The 17,034-nt window shown below is 51.4% G+C and overlaps 1 protein-coding gene and 2 long non-coding RNA genes across 4 annotated transcripts in view; 1 reads left to right on the forward strand and 2 right to left on the reverse strand.

Moving 5' to 3' along the window:
* Positions 1–1,128: 1,128 nt before the first annotated feature.
* Positions 1,129–5,890, reverse strand: LOC140698462 (uncharacterized). The gene is made up of 3 exons (XR_012076254.1): positions 5,759–5,890; positions 3,106–3,191; positions 1,129–1,203 (listed from the first exon to the last, which is right to left on the reverse strand). It is a non-coding gene; the product is annotated as an uncharacterized lncRNA (long non-coding RNA).
* Positions 5,891–11,814: 5,924 nt separating this feature from the next.
* The window catches only part of NKD1 (NKD inhibitor of WNT signaling pathway 1), an 84,871-nt gene continuing 79,651 nt past the window's right edge, over positions 11,815–17,034 (forward strand). Inside the window, exons 1-3 of one of the 2 annotated variants that reach the window (XM_072967349.1) lie at positions 11,815–12,073; positions 12,199–12,231; positions 12,944–13,077. In XM_072967349.1, the coding sequence (XP_072823450.1) occupies positions 12,049–12,073; positions 12,199–12,231; positions 12,944–13,077 (192 nt within the window). In that variant the 5' untranslated portion in view covers positions 11,815–12,048. The remainder of the gene's footprint in view (positions 12,074–12,198; positions 12,232–12,943; positions 13,078–17,034) is intronic. The other variant, XM_072967348.1, reaches the window with a different exon arrangement.
* On the reverse strand, positions 15,302–16,441 carry LOC140698117 (uncharacterized). The gene is made up of 2 exons (XR_012075584.1): positions 16,210–16,441; positions 15,302–15,646 (listed from the first exon to the last, which is right to left on the reverse strand). It is a non-coding gene; the product is annotated as an uncharacterized lncRNA (long non-coding RNA).

Raw genomic sequence — 17,034 nt, forward strand, 5'->3', positions numbered from 1 at the left:
AGGTAGACAAGGAAGAATTGTGGGCAATTCTACCACATCAGGGGTGTTTCTTCACCATCTGATACCCAGATTCTAAGCCTCTGAGTGAAATGTCTATATTTTGAATCAGAATTGATTCTGGTGTGCACTCTCATGGGATAAGTATTATTACTGTGGCCAATGAGAAGCCATTTAAGGCTCCTGAGTAGAAGAATGACAAGCTCAGTCTGGGGCATAGAAAATAGCTTTGGGAAATAGATGGGTATGGAGGTTGGGAGATCAGTTAGTTAGCAAATGGTTACAGTAAGAGAGGTGAAAACTTGAGACTGGTGTTCAGGTACCTATTGCTATGAAACAAACTACAAGAAAACTCAGTGGCTTAAAACAAACATTTCATTACCTCTTGTGACCTGGGGGGTTGACTGGGCTCAGTGGGGTGGTTCTGCTCCATGTGATGTTGGCTGGGACTGGAAATCCTCTGGGGACTATTTCGTGCTAGACATTCCAAGATGGCGCACTCCATGGTTGGCTCTTGTTGCTAGCTGTCCACTCAGAGCTGAGCTGGGGCTGTTGACTTGCACACATACATCACCTCTCCACGTGGCTTGGCCTTCCAGCATTGCAGCCGGCCTTTGAGAGGGAATGTTCCAGAAGTGAGCATTCCAAGTGGGAGGAAACAAAAGCTGCCCATCCTCTTAAAGGCTAGGCCCAGCACTTGCGCAGGTTGGTTCAGCAGTCATGGGCCAGCCCAGACACAAGGGGGGAAATTAATCCCTCTGTTTCACAGCGAGAGTGACAAATCATGTGGGGCCATCTTTAATCAATCACACCTGGACTGTGACAGTGTGGAGGGAGGGGACACAGATTTAAGGGAGAGTTCAGAAACATGGATAGGACTTGGCACCTTATTGGTCATGGAAGGAAAGGTTGAGATGCCCAGAAAGCCTGGCCCTGAGGATTTGTCCAGGGTGGCCACTTCAAACCCTAGGGTGAGCCTAGGGAACAACCTGCCTGCCGTGTACTGAGTGAGTTCCCTGGGAAGGAAAGACAATTGGTACCTTTGCCCAGGACACCCACAGTCACTCCAGTGGCATCAGATAGTCAGATTCACCAGGCTGAAGGCTGAAGTGGGGATAGCAGTGAGCAAAACAGCAGAGAGAGGACAGACTTGGGAGGCCACTTGGGTGTCTGAGGAGCTGGCCAGATGCTGGAACTCAAGGAGGCCTGGGGTATGAGATGAGGGGGACAGTGGGTTTCCCAACACTGGATTTCCATATGCTGGCACATATTGTTAATTTTTAAGAACAAAAAGACTGGCATTTTTATTGGCATTAAAATTTTTTTAAAATCTGAATTATCTTCATCTGAAGTTAGTGATATCCAGAATGTTACAAGTGCATTGAAACGTTGACTCACATGAAGGCGGCACTGAGCTTGGGAGGGATTACAGTTCTCCTCTGTTCAAAACCCTTTTGAGAGATCTTATTGCTGTTTAGTTCCCATTCTCCAGGATTTTAATGAGGCTAAGGGGCTTTTTAAAGGTTTACCAGTCCTCTGTATGTCCCCCTGACTGACTTGGGCCCCCGAGAGCATCCTTCTACAAAGAGGGAGGGTAAGGGTTTAGGGGACTAGCAGGGAGCAGAGGGAGGGGGGCACTTCTCAGCCCTTCCCTCTTTTCCCCTTTTCCTCCTGAGGCCAACTCTTAGGTCCTGACCCGACTACCTTGGATAATGAGTTGTGACCACACCCTCCTCCCTAGCACCCTCCATGGAGAGAGCCAACGCAATGAAGGGAGAAGCCTTGGCCCTTGTCCCTGGCCCCCTGCTCGGGGGAACAGCACCCGGCGGCGATGGAGAGCAGCGGGCAGGGAGGGCCCCATCTCACTTCCCACTGTCTGGGAACTCCGTCACTTTGCTCCTATGTTGCAAACACGAAAGGTCAGCTGTGCTGTGCAGTCCAGTGAGTTCTTGGAAAGAGTTGGCCTGATGCCTGATAGGAGCGGGAACCACGAGAGGCTTCATGCCGGAGAGGGGCATGGCCCCTCCTGAGCATGGTTTCAGTGGTGGGAAGTCACAGAGATGATGATGGTGACAACAGTTAGGCAACATTAATAATGGCTGATGCTTACTGAGAGCCTACCCTGGGCTGGGTGCTGTCTGCCATTTTACAGATGGAGGAAGTGAGGGTAAGTAGCCAGTCAGGGTCACCCCCCCTGGCACATGAGGAAGGCAGAGCCACCTTGTTGAGCCTAGAATCCCTGTCCAGTTGTTTCAGGGATGATAGATTCATTTCCCAGCTACAATCCCCATTTACAGATGAGAAAACTGAGGGCAAATACTAGAGCCAGGAAGTGCTAATATTCTGCTTTGTTTCTCTCAGGTACCCATGGAGAGCAGAAGGTCTGGGCAAAGGAGGAGCTTTTTTCTTCTCCAGAAGCAAAATCTGTGCTGGGAAGAAGGCTCTTGGGGAAGAAGGTCCTAGCCTCAACATTCTTGGACTTTAAATATACCTTGATGAACACTTAATTTGTTGTAATCTGTCTGTTCTACCACAGGGTTGGCATGTACACTACATCTTGGCACATAACTAAGAGTTATGTGGCAGAAACCTGGGTGGCTCATCTTGCAGCCCATGAGATAGTGTAGGGTAGTGGCCACATGCAAGGCCTTTGCTATCAGGCAGTGGGAAATCTTGTCTGTTGTTGAGAAGCTCTTACTCTCCCCAAGCTCATCCTCATCTATACAATGGGGATGGTAATCACAGTCCTTTCTCCCCGGGAGGTGGTAAGGATTCTGTGAGGCAACAAAATGCAAACAACCCTTCACACAGAACCTGGCAATAGTGAACCCTCAGCCCAGCTTAGCTTGTCACACTTCTGTCTGCTTGCTTGGATTTGAGGGACTCCTTTCTGATTCATTCCTGCATCCCCTGCACTGAGCCCAGTCCTGGCACATTGGAGGAGCTTGGTACCCACTGCTGAGAGATCGGAGGAATAACACTGACAGGGAGGGTATTTGGCGGACACTAGGGCAGAAGGCACCAGTCTGCCATCATCGCCCCTTTTTTTCCCTGTTGGGTCTGGTCCGAATTGTTGCCTTCCCACCACCTTGCCTGTCTCCAATGTACCTTTTCACTGGATGAGTTTCCTTAAGCAGAGGGAGAAACTGGTGTCCGCAGGCTGGGACCCAGCAGGAATGCATGTTTCATCTGGCCTGCACCAAAAAATTTTTAAAATTAGCTGATGATATTTTAAAATTGGAGATTTCACCTAGAAACCTGGATTTCAGCTACTCCTAAAAAAAAAAAAAAATCAAAAGCTCTAGCCACTCTGGGCCCTTGGGCAGTAGCTGGCTTTGAGCTGCAGCTGTCCCTTTAGGCTGGGTAGATGCCATCAGGTTGACCTGTCCAAGCCCTCCCTGATGCTTCCTGCCTTTCCCCAGGTGAACTTGTGGCTCCCGGCTCTGTGGTGCTCCTGGGCCATCCCAGTGACTGGGACCCATCTCAGGGCTCAGTTTGGCAAATCATGGCCGTGCCAGGGCCTCTGTCTGTGTCACAAGTGTACCTCCCCAGAGGGATTCAGCAGAGATGCTCTCCAGATGTGCCAGCTGACGTGCTGGTGCTCACTGCCGAACCTCCAATGTAACCATTCTGTCGACTTTCTTTTCCCGACCACCCCCTCCTCTGCCCCCGCCTTCATCCATCCAGTGAGGCTGCTGCATTGTTTTGGGACGCAAACATACACACGTTATTAGAACCCCAGATCAAAGGCGGCGTCCCACGGCCTGCCTCTCAATGGTCCCTTTGTGCAGACGGAAGCCTGTGAGAGAGAGTCAGAACCCAGGGAGAGAGGGAGGGGCTGGAGAGGGGGCTCAGTACAAAGATACTTGTCACCCTGAGAAGTCCGCAGACGATGATGTTAAAAGAGGCGCCAGGTGGAGGATGTATCCCAGCTCTCTGTTGGAAGATGCAAATGGAGAATTCTCAGTTCCGCGGAGAAGAAAATGCTCGTGCCTGTGGTTTCAGAGGGAAGGGACCACAGTGGCTGCGTCTCTGAGCACCTCGGTCTGCCTTCCTGCCCTCCTTGGGGGTGGGTGTGATATGTGCAAATGCTGCTTGGAGCAGTAGGGTGGCAATGACCTTCTCTTGGGCACAGAGTCAGAAGAAACAAAAATGATGTGAGGGGGGTTTGGAGAAGTCCGGGAGATGCCGTGGGAGACCGCATCACCTCTGGTCAGCTGGGCCCGTTTGCGCAGTCATTCCCGCCTACAGAAAACATTTCTAAAGCCCCTACTGTGTGGTGGGCACGAGGTGGTTTGAGGCCGGCACAGACGTGGCTGACCTGGGGAGGGTGGGACGCTCTGCAGTAACCACCTCATCAGAGCGAGCTGGCATCCACTGGGTCTGAGCTGGACGCCCGGAGCGCTTCACACACATTGTCTCATTTATCTCTAGGGCTGGTTTGAACAAAGAGGTGCTTTGAATGTTCAGATGCTGAGACAGGAATCCTGCCTGCTATGGAGGGGGGGTGGTGGTGGTGGTGCAGGGGTGAGGTGAGCAGGTATGAGAAGGATTTACCGAGGTGGGGGGGTTTCTATGAGGGGAACCCATGAACACCGGATGGAGGTCAACAGGTCACGGAGCTGCTGAGATTCTTAGGCAAATGCTTGCCAACCCCTCAGACTTGCTCTCCCTTGGGCCTTTTCTGTTCTCTGTCTGCACTCGCTCCCTACGGGATCTCATCCAATGTCAGGCTTTAAATCCCCTCTATAGGTTTATGACACCCAGGTGTACCTCTCCAGCCTGCAGCTTGCTTCTGAACTCTAGGCTCGTAGATCCAACTGCCTACTGGATCTTGCAGCTGGGATACGCCACAGGCATCTCAAAATAACATGCTCAAAACGAGCCCTGAGCTTCCCAGCTCTGCAGACAGCTCCCTCCACTGGCTTCCTCATCTCAGTTAATGGCAGCTCCATCCTCCCAGTGGCTCAGGCCAGTGATTTTGGCATCTCCCTTAACTCTGCTCTTTCTCTCCCACCCCATATTCAGTATATTAGCTGATTTTGTCACCTCTAACTTCCAAATACGTTCAGCATCCAATGTCTCACCTCTTCCATGGCCATCACCCTGGTCTAAGCCACTATCATGGCTGCTGTAATCTCCTCTCGGTCTGTCTCCTTGCCTCTCCTGGTCTCCTACCACCACCCTTGCCTCCACACTCTTGCTTTCAACTCAGCAGCCCTGTCCCGCCAGGCCACAATCCTCTGAAGACTCCCAACTCCCTTGAATCAAGCTGAAGCTCTTGCCAAGGCCAACAAGGTTCTCATGATCTAGCCTTGTCACTTTCCAACCTCATCTTCCCCTCTTGCACACCTTCTCTGCTTCAGAGGCACTGGCCTCCTTGTTTCCCCAACATTCCTGGCATGTGCCCACCTCAGGGCCTTTACACTTGCTGTTCCACCTGCCTGGACCTGCTTTCCCCTGGCATCCTTATGCCTCTCTTCCTCATTTTCTCATTTGTGCTCAAAGGCTACCCTCTAACCCCTCCACCTAAAATTGCAACCCATCCCCTAGTATTTCTTCTCCCTCTTTCCTACTTTGATTTTTCCCATAGACACACCATATATTTCACTGACTTATTTGGTAACATAACAGCCTGGTATAAATTAGGCCCTCAAATCTTTGGTGAATGACTTAATTATTAAAAAAGAATGCTTTTATTTCCCAAGACCCTCCTTCCCAACCTCTGTCCCTCCTCCTCCTGCCCAGTACTGTTACTTACTCAGTGAAGAGGCAAGTCCTGTCACCCTAAGCACTTGCTGAGAAGGCTTCACTTCCCAGAGCCTCCAGTGTGGACTACATACAGGCAGTATCAGTCCTTCTGGGAGCTTGTTATGAAATGCAGATTCTCAGGTGCCACCCCAGACTGCATGAAACAAAATTTGGTGGGGAGGTAATTAGGTTTATTTATTACTTTTTTCTTTTCTTTCTTTTTTTAAAATTTTTTTTAGAGGAGGTGCTGGGGATTGAACCCAGGACCTTGCACATGCTAAACATGCATTCTACCACTTAGGCTATGCCTTCCCCCAGACTACGTTTTAACATGCTCCCAGGGGATTCATATGCACATTAAATTCCAAGGAACCCTCATGTAGGCTCTTTGATCCCAGCCTAAGAAAGGGGGACCAAGGGTCTTTCAAGGTCTCAAGGTTGGAACAGAATATACAGGCAGAACTAACAAGGCTAGGAGCTGGGAACAGGCAATATCAGGGACCAAGATAGTCTGTCTGCATGTCTCTCTCTTCCTGGGTTACAATCTCTGCTTCCCTCTGATTGTTCCTACTCCTGCTTCTTTCCGCTCGTTCATCGGCCTATGGACCCCTAAGCAGCTGCTCCAGGCCTTGGGACTGTGGACCCTTCAGCGACCACCAGTTGGTGGACCTCAGGCCCTGGGCTTCACTATTCATATTTTGCAAAGAGATCCTGATTGGTCAGGCTCATGGGTCAGGCATCCAATCAGCTGTGGCTCAGGAGTGAAGAGGTCATATGGTACCAACATGGCAGCAGGGCCACCCTGAAGCTGTGTTCTGTGGGATGAAAGGAGAAGTCAGTGGCAGTGGAGGGCCTCGGGGGTGAAGGAGGGGGGGAAAGCTAAGCTAGAAGGGAATGCAGGTGAGGCAGGCAAACTGACCGTGAGCTTTGCTACTGTAATGCTTTCCTTTTTTGCCTAGAGCTTTGGCCCTAAGAAGCCCCGCATGGGGCCTCACTCATTGCAGGTGTCCAATTGCTCAGAGGCCTGGAGGAGGACATACACATTCTGTGACATGTTAAATGCACACCATAAATATATGTGGATGTACTCCTTCAGGGAGCCTCCCCACGCTGGCTCTGTCCCCACTGAACTTTCCTTCCTGCCACCCTCCTAGGCTAGGTCCCTGGATTTAGTACTTGGAATCTCAGACTAGAAGGAACCTTAGAAGCAATCTAATCTAGCATTTTCCAAAGCATGTTTCATGAATATTTGTTTTCACTTGCACTTCCTATAAAAGTTTCCCTGGTCTGGTGAGTTTGAAAAACCCTGCTTAGGATGCCCTCTTCTTGGAGAATCACAAAGCTTGGCCACTCACTGAAGGTTCTGACAAGTCTTGCAGAAAAAAGAACTCATGTTCCTATGGGTAGGCCAGGGCTGCCCAGATTTTCCCATGGAGCCCTTTCTTTCACACCATAAGAGAATTTCACCATTCTGGTGTTCAATGGAATATGTTTTGGGAACTATTGATCTGCTGGACCCTTCTTTCTATTTTATGGGTGTGCAGACTCGGGGTGGTGATTACGTCCATTCTGTAAGTGAAAAACCAAGGCTTAGAAGAATGGGAGTTTCTTTCTCCCTTTTGTGAAAGAAGTCTGGAAGTAGACATTGTGGTGCTATGACTGGAAGGGCTTCTCAGATGAGTCTGGAGAGGAGCAAAGAAGCAGTGACTGAAGCAGAGCAGGGGCATGGTGAGGCCAGGCTGGCTCTCTCCTTCGTCCAAGGCCACCCAGGAAGCCTGCACTCCGAACTTGCTAAAACACCCAAGACCTGGGAAGTGTTCTTGGCACAAAAATTCGATTCAATTTCACCAACATTTAGGCTGAAATAGCTGTCTTTCCTCTAATACCTGAATAGAGCAGCTGAAAGATCCCACCCCCTATTCTGGGGGAAGCCCAGCCCCTACCCTCATCCCTAAGGACTGATGTTGGGGGCTGGTGTTCCTCCTGGCTGCCTCTGGCTCCTGTCTTTTCTTCCTGGTGAACATCTCCACTTTGGAGACCGTCTGTGGCCTGTTGCCCTATGAATGATCTATGTTGAGCTATCTTTCTGGTTCCTTCATCCTGTTCTGTGCCATTACCCCAGAGATGTGGCTAGGATTTTGGCAAGGTTTGGAGGGATGAAGGCTGATTCCAGCATAGAGCTGAGCAAGTGACAACTGCTGATCATGTATTAGATTTCACTGTCCTGAAATTCAATTGGCCCCCACCTCACTGGATTGCCCTTCTTAGGTCCTTCTCTCCTCATACTGTTTCCCTTGACACTCTTTCCTTTCCTTTCCCAGTTGCCATGTTGAAAATTCCTGTGACTTTTTCATGCAGAACAGTTTAACTCTCCTCTCCTAAACCAAGTCTGGCCCTTAGCAATGCCCAAACTCACCAGGGAACTGTGGAATGAAGCAACTCCAGGGACCTAAGGGGAACCAGAAAGACTTGGATGTTAGTTTTTTCTTTAGTATATCCCAGGTCATATTCTTGAAAGCACTCCCTCCCACTCTCTTATTGACCATAACACATCTCAGGGTGGAGATGGGACTGGGTGGGTTCCTCTTGTTTCATATAGAGCACCTCCTACAGGTAATGCTGGGTACTGCACCTAGAGATGCAAGTCAGACAAGACCCCGACTCAAGGAACCCAGACTCTACAAGGGAAATTTAGCTCCATCCTTAATGGATGGGAAATAGCCCCATCCTTAGAAAGGAGGGAAATTTAGCTCTATCCTTTAAAAAAGAGTGTCTGGTGGAGAGAGCTGGGGGGGACCTTGGCTCTTCAGAGTGGTCAGAGTTCTTCAGGAGGTAAGGTCATGGAGGGCTTCTTCTAGGAAGTGGCATTTGAAGGGGACCAGAGCAGATGGCTTAACTTGGGGCTAAGCCTGGGGCAGCCAACTGGGGTGATATGTGCGTGTGTGTTTTAAACCTCACAGCTCCATGTCTAACAGATTTCACCTAAACCAGCCTTGCTAAATCTCAAGCCCCATGAAACCCATTTCTGTTATAATCTCTCTCTCTTATCTCTTCCTTGCCTTCCTTCCCCATTCTCCTCCCCCAAAGGATGGGAAATCTTCAAAGAAAAAGATGTGTCACTGTAAGTATACAGCCCAAGAAGTGGGCCAGATAAATTATTAAAACACATAAAAAGACAGTGAGTCGTGGTGTGGGAAGCCAGCAAAGGCCGAATAGCCATCCCAGGTGGATGGTGGGCTGGTGGTCCTTGGGAAGTCCCACCTCAGAGCCATGGACGGGCTGAGGTTTTTACTACCAGGCCCACTGTCTTGCCCCAGGACCAGATTCGTGGGGGGTAGGGGTGTCATGATTCCAATAGCAGTGAAGTCCCGGGCGCCTGCTGGGCTGGGAAGGGCCAGGCTGAAGGTGGAGTTGCGGGGGAGGGGCTTTGTGTCTGGGCTGGACATTTGGGATTTACTTCCCCCAAGACTCAGACTGGTAAAAGCAGAGTTTTAGTTCTTGCTTTTATCTCTTTTTGAACTGTAAAAAGAAATTCCCAAGGGGAAGAGGGGATACTTTTTTCTCATGCAAGAAGAAAGTCATGACCAGTTTAACGAAGTAACCAACTTTCTGAGCAATGTGAGAAAGACCGGCTCAGAGTTTCGCTTTGATTTAGATGCACCCTGGCACCGGTGGGGGTGGGGGTGAGGGTGAGAGAGACAAATAGCGCCCCCAACAGAATTCGATTTCCTTTGGAAGGGTCTGCAGGAGTGCTCCGATTCTGATTCAGAACCGCAGAACCCCCACCTCCCTCCTGCTCTGGATCCCAGTCATCCTGCTCTGCGTTCCCACTTCCCTGCAGTTCGCAGGTTGTCACTTTGGCGCTGTTGACACTGAGGCTGGATTATTCTTTGTTTTGGGGGGGCTGTGCCATGCCTTGTATAATGTCTAACCACATCCCTAGCCTCTACTTGCTAGATGCCTTCAGACATTGCCGAATGTCCCCTGAAGTGCAAAACTACCCTCAGTTGAGAACCATTGCTACATATAGTTGGTGATGCCTTCCAAGTTTTGCCAGTTCAATTACGTTTATTGTTTTTTCTGTCTTCCTCCCTGTAGAGTGAAAGCTCCATGAGAGTGGGGATCATCTGTTTTATTTACTGATGTATCTTAAGTGCCTAAAACTATGCTGGTCCCACAGTTGACACTGAATCAGTATTTGTTTCCAGATGGGCTGGTCTCTCTCTAATGGTGGGGTGTTAAGTTTGGGCAGTGTTGGGATGTACAGCCAGATGTAGTGAAAGCATAGGCAATGGAATCAACATGCTTGATTTTACTTCCTAACCAGGTCACTGACAAGCTGTGTGACTTTGGGAAAGTGACTTCACGTCTCTGAGCCTAGTATAAGGGAGCTTCCCTCCTTTGTAGAGCAAGTACAAGCCTGCATCAGACACTGGTCATAAGGGCTATATGTGACTTAGGACAATCACTGACATCCAGGAGAATGGCAATATAAAATGGACAATACTAATGTTTTGGGGATCCCGGCACTCCTCAAATGAAGTGCCTGCTAAGAGCATTAATGTACCTGCTTATAAGATTAGCCTTTATTTCTACCCAAAAAGGTGTGTAAAAATGAAGTTTGGAGGATGGAAGTAAGACACTATTGGATGAAGAGATTTATAACTCTGGAGGACCATACAGTTCCCAATATCCTTCTGAGACATGTAGATGCTCCAGAGTTTTGATCTGATACAACAGCCAGCAATCACATGTGGCTATTGATCACTTGCAGCATGACCCATGACTTGTCCAGGTTGAGATGAACTTAGTGTAAAATATACATCGGATTTTAAACAGTGCAAAACAAAGAGTGTACAATATCTCATGTATGTTGAAATTAAAATATTTTTGATATATTGTGTTAACTAAAATATATTAAAATTATTTTCATCTGTTTTTACTTTTTTAAAAAGTGTGGTTACTCAAAAATTTAGAAATTACACATGTTGCTCAGCTTTATTTTACTACTTTTTCTACTGGGCAGTGCCCCTCTAAGGAGTTGGCAAAAAAGGGAAGAACTGAGCCTCCATTTTACAGATCATCAAACTGAGGCTCACACAGAATATTCAGTCCAAGGGGCAGAGGTGGTCTCCTCATTCTTAGCAAAGGGTTTTCTTTTCCCACGCCCGGGCTGCCGAGTACCAGGACGAACATAACAGTCCCACAGTGTTCCCAGCAGAGCAGGCGTTCTCTCTGAGAACCACAAAGGTGCAGTGGAACCCCTTGATGTCGCTTTCCCCTCCGCAGAGACCTCCCCAGACAAAACAAACAAGCCCTTGGGTCTGGCAAACTGCAGCGGGGAGCGGAAGCCAGGGAAGATCAAAGACCCGGCGGTTACCCCCTTCCGGGCAGCACAGCTGGCAGCGTGCCCCGACCCCCGGCGGGCACCCACGGGCCCCGGGATGAGCGGATCCAGCGATTGGTTGGCAACTCATGGCTTTCGGACACTTGTAGCCGCCGGGACTTGGCTGGGCTCATAGCTGGCCGGAGGCGCAGTGGGAGATTATCCTTAACAACCGAAGCAAAACCTAGAGGGTCGGGGGACAGCGACGTGTTGGGGGACAGCACCGGGCGGGTAATAAGCGAATATTTTCTGCAAAGTCATGCCGTGCAAGATTGGGAAGGGGCAACGAAGCAAGGGCGCCGAGCAGCGTCTCCTCGCCGACCTCAGTTTCATCACCTGTAAATTGGAACCACTGAGTCCCGCCCTGCCCACTTCGAGGAAAAATAGAGCGGAGGGATCGCACAGCACTGTTAGCGAGAGGAGCGGTTGTTCAAGAGAGGGCAGGACCCAAGAAGGGTGTCAGTTCCAATATCCCTACTGGCCAGAGCTCCTCCCCCTCCCCCCTTTTCCCGGTCCCCAGTCCGGGTCCCCAGCCTCCCATCAGGGTCAGAGACCGCAGCCTGTAGGGGGGCGCTGTGTCCAGCCCTGCAGCGCCACTCCATGCCCCGCCCCCAGCCCGCCGGCCCCGCCCCCAGCCCGCCCCCTCCGCGGCCCGCCTCGCCTTTGATGCGCCGCGCCCGGCCAATGGGCGCGCGGGGAGGCGCGGGCCGCGGCGGCGGGCTGGGGGCTCAGAGCGCCCGGGCGTCAGTCGGGCCGCGGCGACGGCGGCAGGAGCGCGTCCCGGCGCCACCTAGGGCTCCGCTCGCCTCGGAGGCTGCTCCGGGAGGAGGCGAGCGAGGCGAGGCGCGGCGAGCCGCAGGGCCCGCGGGCCGGGCGCATGGCTTAGGGACGCCCCCGCCCGCCGCGCCCCCAGCATGGGGAAACTTCACTCCAAGCCGGGTCAGTGTCCCCGCCCGCGCGCCGGCCCCCTGGCCCCCGCCGCCCTCGCCCCTGCGATTGCTAACTCTCTGCCTCTCCTTTCTTTCCGGCTCCCGCCGCCGCCGCCGCGCGCGATGTGCCTGCAGCCGCCGTGTGCAAGCGCAGGGAGAGCCCGGAAGGTAGGGGTGTGCGGAGCACGGACCGGGGGGGATAGACTGGGAAGCACCGCAGACGGCCGCGGAATGGCCTACCCCGCGGGATCTTATTACCAGGGCCACCCCCACCCCCAACTCCAGCCACTAGTCCCACAAACCTGCTCCTGGGAGCAGACTTAGTGCCCCCTCCTCTGTCCACATACCCCCTCTCCGCGATCTTGTGCTCTCTTTTCTGACCCTCAACCCCTCCTCTTGCGATCCTCCAACCCCACACTCACTGCACCCCTTTTTCAGACTCCTAAGCCCCCTCTCTAAGATCCTACCCGTTCTCTTTCTGGCCCTCAGCCCCCTCTCTCGAGATCTTGGTTCCTGCACCCCCTGTGCCCCCTCTTCCTGACCCTCAGTTCTTCTCCTCATCCCATGTTCACTACACCCGTCTTCTGACCCTCACCCCTCCCCTCCGCAGCCCTGGCCTCTGACGATTGCTCTCCTCATCTCCAGACGCGTCCTCCTGGGGTACTTGCCTCCCCTTTGCACTCCCCTCTGGGTCCTTGCTTTTGGGGCTTTGTTAAACTCCCTTCTCCTGATTACCTGCGTCCCTCTCTCGGGTTGTGCCCAGGTCTCAACACCCTCTTGGTCCCTGCTACCTCTGCCTCGCCCACTCTTTTCTCTCCTCTTTCGGGTAACTTTCAGCCTAGGGGCCAGACTCAGGGGCTTCGTGTCGTCCCTGCCCCAGGTGACAGCTTCGCTGTGAGCGCCGCCTGGGCTCGGAAAGGCATCGAGGAGTGGATCGGGAGGCAGCGCTGCTCGGGCGGCAGCTCCGGACCCCGACAGCTGCGGGCAGCGGGCACTGTTGGCAGAGGAACCCGGGTACGATCTTCACCTACCCTCCTTTCAACCTTAGAGATGGGTCTCCATACCCACCCACCCCAACTTTTAGCATCCTCTTGGCCAAACTTCTAAGTCCAGAAATCCCTTCTCAGCTACCCTTGCCCCACCAACATGACCCTGTACCCCCCTGCCTTGGGGGAGCTTATTGGTGACACAGGTGACAGTCTCCTGTCCAGCTGGGGGCAAAGGGCTGCCTTGGGGGGAAGGTCCTAGGTGAGGAGGTGGTTCAGATCTGGCTGATGGGGAAGCTTGTCTGTGCTGCTTGCTCTGACTTCTACTTTGCTTCTGTGGCCAGTGTTCAAAGGTGGGTTTGGAGTTGGGGCTAGGGAGAGAGGGAAGACATCTGGGGGTGTCCAGGTGGAAGGCAGGACTGCACTGGCCTCCGAATGCGTTCCTAGTGTCTGTGGCATTCATTAGTACCATCTGCCCCGGAGCCCCAGTAGAGAAGGCTGTGATCTGGGGCAGGGGGCAGAACGTGGGGGTACTGAGTTCCAGGAGACCCTTTAGCTTAGCCCACAAGGAGAGGGCCTTGGTTCTGCTGTAGCCTGAGCCCATCCTCAGCCTTCACCCAGCGGGACCCTGACGTTGGAGTTGTTCCTAGGGGAGCAGTAGATGTGACAGGGGAGTGAGTGAGTCTAGCCTCAGCTCCTGGCCTGGGACTGGTGTTCACAGATGTCCTATGGGCTCCAGAACTCTGCACAGGGCTTTCAGATGGTCTGCGTGGAACTCGAGCAAGCCAAGGATCAAAGGATGAATCAACTTTTTGATGTGACATTTAATTTTTTTTTTTAACTTAGAGGGGAACAGACTGAGTCTCAGGTCTGGTTAGTTCTTTGGTCTTGTCCATGGGCTGGAGAGGGACCGGTGTAGTTTTCAGGTGTGTGTGTGTGTATTTGGGTGGTAGGACCTGGGCTGGCTGCAGTCGGTTGCAGGGGCCAATGTTGGGAGGCAAGCCTGTGGATAAAGTCGACTCTTGTGCGTGTATGAAACGACGTCTGCATCTGGCAGGAGCTCCTATCTCCTCCTCCACTGCCTCTGCTGAGCTGGGGGCCTTCTCTTTTCCATTTCTCTTCATCTTTTGGCTGGGTTGGAATTGGAGCTGCTGTACCCTAGTAAAGGCCACAGCTTGATGGGTGGGGGCACCGCAGTTGAGACCCTTTAAAAACAGAACTACAAACTTCCCTTTCTTCCCCCACCATTTCTAGTTTTTGATCTACTTATTTATTTAAAGCCCAATGAAAATGATCCGATTTAGCCATATGAACAAATGTATTTGCAGCTCAAGACAGAGGCCAACTGAGTGGATTTCCATTAATCAAGTTTGGGGGTTTTTCAGCCTGTTTATTTTTACAAAGTATTCCTGCAGAATGACATTTATTTGCAGTCCCTTTTTTTTTTTTTCTTTCCTAAACTGCCAGGCAGCTTGCTCCATGCTTTAGGGGAAACTTGAAATACAGTGAGGGCTTACTTCAATTGACTTTTATCTTCAAAGCCATAACAAATGTTACCCGCATGTTTTTGGTGGGTCTCCTTGGCATCCAGTCCTGGAGGATGGGAGGGAGGAGGAAGGAAGGGAGGAAAACAAAAGTCTGTCGTTTTTAATTAAATAGTAGTGTTCCCAGCAAGAGGAATGCCAGCCAGTAAAAGTTGCCACTGGGGGAAATGAAGGAGGGTGGGGAGGGGGCCCCAGCTTAAGTCTGTGGCTTTGTTGAAGTCACGGAATTTTGTTGCCTGGTTTCTTCCCTCAGCTGAGGACAGCATGGGATGGTGCCTGCCCCCTCCGTTCCTGGCCCCCTCTCTCAGAGAGATGCTGAGGGGTCATTAATGTTTGTTCAAAGCACTTTTGAAGATGTGAGACACAAAGCCACCAGTGTGATACATGTGGGGTGGTGGAGGATGGGCCCTGCCATCCAAGATATTAAGGGAAGGGAGCATCTGCTTCCTTGAGAGTTGTGCCTGGCGACGGATCCGGATGCCTGGGTTCCCCCCACTCCTGGCCTAGCTACTGGGTCTGTAGAGGTGGGGATGGTGAGTCCACTCGGGAGAGAAGTTGGTGAGCCCAAGATGTGGGGCTGCCCTGTGGGAGCCTGTGAGATAATTTCAGGAAAATATTCCTGGAGGAATATTTTTTATCTTAATGGTTCCATATTTTTTTAACCAGAAAACAAAACAAAACAAAACAAAAAACTAGGACATCAAACCCTTGATTTCATGGATATTATTTCTGCGGATGAAGCTACGTTGAAAGGGATGGTCTCAAGTCGATCTTGAGAAAAATATTAAGTACAATTGGTTAAGATTGTTAGTGCCCAGAATTTGGGAAACATCGAGATACCGAACAGAACAGCAGTGGACAGCCCTCGGTCTGGTTGAATTTCCGTGATTCCCAGTAGCACGGAAAAGGTGGCTGGAGGTTCTTCCATTATCTCACCAGGTTGTAGGAGGGCATGGGCTCCAAAGTGTGCTGAGTCCCAGGGGCTGGCAGAGGTCCCCGCACCAGCCCCAGACCCATCCTGGGGATGGCCTCTGCTCCACTCCTTCATCCAGCCTTTCACCAAAACACCGGGGGACACATTAGTGGCTCATCCAACCAGCATTATTATTACTGCAATGATAACCACTATTTATTAAGTGCCTGTATGTGTCAAGCACTTTGCTTACATTATCTTAATCCTCCTCATAGCCCTGTCAAGTTGCCAGCCAGCTGGTGGGGACTCTGGTTTTCTCCCTTTCTGGAGCACTTTCTAGGACAACGGAAGCCGTGTGTGGGGAAGTCCCGCACAGAGCATGTGCCTGGAGGTGCTGCGCTCATTAACTCTTGAGAGGTGGCACAGTGGCCAGCTGCTGAGGACTTTGGGATGAGGCAGGTTGCGGGGCGAGCAGAAGCACAAGGGGCCCCTGCTTGCCCTCTTCCCCCCGATGGGATCTGAGTAGCTTCATAAATGTTCAAGGTGGGTGGGTCTGAGTTGCCTGTAGGATCCTGAGATATAAGAGGGTTCCTCGCTGGCACTAACCTATACCTGCCCTCCCAAATGCAGAAATAAATGAGGTCAGTCTTGGCCACAATAGCTTGTCACCTTATAGGAGCAGAGGAGCGAAGGGAGACCTTACTTTTGTCCACCTTCATTAGCTCATCTTCATCAGCAGTATGGGTGTACCAACAAGCAAATCTCCAGGAGGGTTCTGGCGGATAACTCTTCACAAAGAGAAGAGCCTGGGAGAAAGGTCCTGGCAGGTGCCTGAGGCTCTGGTTGGGTAGAGATGGGGGTCCAGATTATGACACCATAGGCTGCCCCTCCCTTGTACTCTGTAGCCTCACTTGGAGAGAGACAGGCTAAGGCTTCTGCCCTTTCAGTGGGTACATGATGAACTTCAAGGGCATATGAGCTCAGAGGAGAAAAATAATGAGAAATTTGTGGTGTACAAGTACTACAGAAGATGAATGAGACGCCAACAGTTTGTATGTCAGACAACAATGTGCTGAACAATTAGAAATTGAAATGAGCGTAATAACCTCCGAGATAAAGGAGGGTATGAGAAACATGAAGCTGCAATAGGCAGTTAGGAAAGAAAACCAGCTGGAAATGTTGGATCTGGAAAATATCAGGGGTGAGATTAAAAAGCTTAGTAGATGGACGGAAGAGCCTAACGGACACAGAGATACTGATAGGGGAGCACGTGGAGAAGCAGAAGCCGTGCGTCTGTGTACGCTCATGCAGCGGGTGCATGCGTGTGCACGTGAGTGTGTCCAGCTGGGTTTAAGGCCGTCCCCTCCCCCACCCCCTAGTTTGGCCCTTTTATTCTTTTCTGGCCAAGCTGCCTGAAGAAACAGGCAAGGAGCCTCGGGGCAGGCAAACCCGCCTCTGGATCAGAGGTGGCTGCCAGGCGGTTTGGTGATGTGATTAGGGGGCATGCAGTGCATTTGGCTATTTGGGG

Source organism: Vicugna pacos, chromosome 9, assembly GCF_048564905.1.
Source record: "Vicugna pacos chromosome 9, VicPac4, whole genome shotgun sequence".
Lineage (NCBI taxonomy): Eukaryota > Metazoa > Chordata > Mammalia > Artiodactyla > Camelidae > Vicugna > Vicugna pacos.